At 40.6% G+C, this 3,796-nt stretch overlaps 1 protein-coding gene across 1 annotated transcript; it reads right to left on the bottom strand.

Annotated features, from left to right (window-relative positions):
* Window positions 1-2,005: 2,005 nt before the first annotated feature.
* Window positions 2,006-3,100, bottom strand: LOC114315589 (uncharacterized). Its single transcript, XM_028262194.2, has 2 exons — window positions 3,032-3,100; window positions 2,006-2,569 (listed from the first exon to the last, which is right to left on the bottom strand). The coding sequence occupies exons 1-2, from the start codon at window positions 3,098-3,100 to the stop codon at window positions 2,006-2,008; spliced, it is 633 nt and encodes a 210-aa protein (XP_028117995.2).
* Window positions 3,101-3,796: the final 696 nt, after the last annotated feature.

Here is a 3,796-nt window from a genome sequence, read left to right as displayed (position 1 = left end):
AAACAGATTTCTCATGGGCCAAAATAGCATGCAAAACTATGACATACAAGATGATCAATGAAGCAAGTATATTATGGAGGGCTCAAACAAGGTTGAGCCCTCAATGAGAAGTGAAGATGAGCTCAAAATATGGCCCTTTTCAGTTAGGGCCGGAGCTTGAAACCAAAAAGAAGTGGGGCTTAGAGATAGATCAAGAAAAAGGGTCAAAAGGTTAAAAGTGTAACTTACCCTTGAAGATTCAAGCTTTTGTTGCTTCTTGGATGGATTTGCAGCTTCTTTTGCCTTCTAGAAACCTTCCTTGCTGCTGGAGGTGAGGTGGTGGTGGTAGAGCTTGATGGTGTAGAAGGAATGAAGGTTAGGGACTTAGGGTTTTTTGAAGAATTGAGAGGGAAGAAGATGGAGTTGGCTATGGAGCTTTGAAGAATAATTTTTCTAACCCTTATGAAGAAGGCCACCAGCTGGTTATAAGGATCAAGAATGGGGTGTAAAGGTGGGGGAGAAGGAGGGCAAAACTCCCCCACAAAATATCCCCCGGATACAGAAAATATCTGGGGGATATTGCCCCACAGCTGGAAAGGGTACAGTGCAAGGAAGCAGGCCGGCCTCATACTTTTGCTGGAGGTGGCCGGCCGGCCACACCCCCTAGCCGGCCGGCTAGGGGTCAAAAGGGTCAAGTTGATTTTCTGGCCGGTCAGCTACTGGGGAGGTACCCCTATGTGTGTACAACACAACCATGTAGTTGAAATTCCAAGAAAGTGGGCCCAAGAGGTTCAACAATGGCTCGGAAAGAGGGGGTCAAAAGGGTCAGGTGACCTTAATGGCCGGCCATGAACTTTTAGGGGCCTCTCAGATGTGTAGATCACAGATATGTGGTTCAAAGTTCAAGAAAAGGGGTCCAAGGGGTTCAACATTAGCCCGGAAGGAAAGGGTCAAAAGGGTCAGGTGACCTTAATGGCCGGCCATGAACTTTTAGGGGCCTCTCAGATGTGTAGATCACAGATATGTGGTTGAAAGTTGGCAACACTAGCTCCAAGGTATTCAACATTAGCCCGGAAGTGCGAAAAACGGGCGCCGGGAGGCTCCGGAAGAGAGATAACTGGTTGTTGCAACAATTGCTGGCCTCCCACCCTTCAGTGACCTTCCCTGTGATAAAACAGAGATACCTGCCAAAAATGAACGAAAACCGTTGCAAAATGAATGTTCCGGGGCCAAAACACGCAGTTCGGGGTCTCGAAAATGGGCTGTTAAGCACCGAAAATGGTATTCGACCTCGAAGTGGGTTTCTCAACCCCCAGTGTCCCTCAAAAGGGATGAAATAAGATGTATGCCAAAAATTAGAGCAAACGGAGATGGTTAGGCGGTCCTGAACCGAGGCACACGGCCTGACGGCTCCGAAAACCGGGAACCGGACTCCGAAATGGGCAAAATGGCCTACGGCCACCAAATGTAGCCTACGGACATTTGAGAGACGGTCTACGGGACCTCTCCCTCCCCTCAGGAAAAGAAACAGAGAAAACCGAGTCTGGTTCGCAAACCGAGGCAAGGCACAGAAAAGGGTTCGGAAGTCCGGAGGCAGGGCTCACGGCCGCGACTCTGAAACTTCTGAATAAGCACATTATGGAACATCACCAAGCGCTCAATCGGTGACGTCTGAGTCTTAAGGTCGGTCAAAAATGGGGTGTCTACAGTTGTCAATGGCATTCATCAAAGCAAGCTCTCTGTCTGTGACAATGACTTCAGCTAAAACACTGTCATCCATAAGATCACGCAATGTTTGTAATGCCCATGCACAATTATCAACCCGCTCAGTTTGCAAGTATGCGATAGCCACAGAGAATGTCATATGAGTTGATGTCACTCCCACAATTTCAAGAAGCGGAAGCCGGTATCTATTCTTTTTATATGTGCAATCCATAATCAACACACGAAGGAATGTACGAAGCAAATCCAAACTCACTGGATGTGCCCAAAACAAGTCCGTGACAGTCATAGAGCCTTCCTCACATTAATGACGCTCAATGTACTTATGTTTCGCTAATTCACCCAGCAGTTGTTGCATCTGGGATCTACCAGCTTTCTGTAGAACCTTACATCGATGTCGTACATTGTAAACTGTTTTCATTGTGCTCATATTAAGGGCATCTCTCTGTTTGAGTGTAATGAGTATCTCTTTTGGTCTTACTAGGCTCTTTGACATATCAACTAATAGTGACTTTTCATTAGCTGACAATCTCCTTGCATATGAATGTCCTTGGAGATGCTCCGCAGCTGGATGATTATGCAGCCCGCAAACTACATTCAATGTCAATTCATCGTTTGTTTTCAACTTGAATGCCCTCAAATCAAATGGACATTCGCACTTCTTCGTACCAGTTTGTCTCAATAAGTCTTTTAGGCCATTTTTCAACTTTTTACGCAATCTATACGTCCCACTCCGCTCACAAGCAAGATAAATTCTTGGTCTCTTATGACCGCCACCATAGTCCGACGTCCTTATAATTATAACAATGCCATTTCTCCTTCCAATGTCACGTATCCAAGTGAGCAATTCATCTTTGTTGTCGAAAACCTATATACAATGTCACACAACTTTCATAATAACAAATTAAACAAACTAACTAATACCTGTTAAAAATTTTATGAACTTACAAATTTTATGTTAAAAATTACCTATTTAGCTGTAAAATGATTAGTACAATCCACCATAATATCCGATCGAACCTCAGGTTCTTCAGTGCATGCCATCTGAAGAGGAGGGGGAAAAATTTAATTCGGTTCTACAGATCTGAAATAAATAAAAAAATCCAGCCATAAAAAAGCGAAAATAATAACAAATTTCGACCCTCTAATATCGAAAATATTAATTTTATTCGGAAAGTTACAACCGAACTAAATTAAAAAAAATCGAAATTCAAGTAACGAACTATTCATATTATTTCGGTGTTTGATTTCCGAATTCTTTTAAGAAATTCGGCACTGCGTTGTCGACTAAAAAACAAAAAAAACAAAAAAAAATACTACACGATTTTACCTTCTCATCACTGATTTGGCTGTCACCATTGCTTGAGTTTGAACTTCCATAGGTTTGCAACTCTTCCATATCAGAATCAAGTAAAAATTGTTGAATTAATAATTAAACGATGTTAATAATCGAGTATAACCTTAAAGATTAAAGTAATATGGAAGATGTTTTGTTTCCAAATAACAGAGAAGAGTACAGAGTGTGTATGAAGCAAAGTGACTACAAAAGAAAAATTAGGGTTTAATTTTTTTGTTTCAAAAAGTGTATATTGAGATATTTTTATTTCTAAAAGATGTGTATAGAGAATTTATATATATAATATTAGGAGTGTTGATCAATGGCTATTATAGTAATTTTTAATTAGGATATACTTGTCATTAAATGTATTTTTCATTAAGTGTGTTCCCTGAGTTTAACAGGTGGGTGGAAATAGAATTTCCCCTTCAATAGTGCACCAAAAATAAGGGTGATTCTACTTACACTATTATTTAACCTCTTTATACCCTCCATCTCATTACACCATTAAAAAAATGTAATTCTCATTACACCCCCAATATATTACCAAAACTAACCCTAAATTAACTATTTCATCTCTTTACATCACTAATTTTGGTAACACGATGCTAAACAATTTACATTATTCCGGTGATATGCTGTCGAAAAAAATAGATCTCTCCAGCATTTTGTTGTTATACATTTACAGAGACACTTTCTTCCAAACAATGAGTTTGTAATTTGTGTGGGCTTGTACGGCAATACAACGCTAATTAATTT

The sequence above is a fragment of the Camellia sinensis genome, chromosome 15 (genome assembly GCF_055761805.1).
Source record: "Camellia sinensis isolate YWXY chromosome 15, ASM5576180v1, whole genome shotgun sequence".
Taxonomy (NCBI): Eukaryota; Viridiplantae; Streptophyta; class Magnoliopsida; order Ericales; family Theaceae; genus Camellia; species Camellia sinensis.
This window is presented reverse-complemented; position numbering and strand designations above follow the sequence as displayed.

Coding starts and splice junctions, on each gene's coding strand:
- LOC114315589 (XM_028262194.2), bottom strand. CDS start 3,100: ATGGAAGAGTTGCAAACCTATGGAAGTTCAAACTCAAGCAATGGTGAC. Junction 2,570..3,031: donor GCCAAATCAGTGATGAGAAG/GTAAAATCGTGT, acceptor CATTGTATATAG/GTTTTCGACAACAAAGATGA.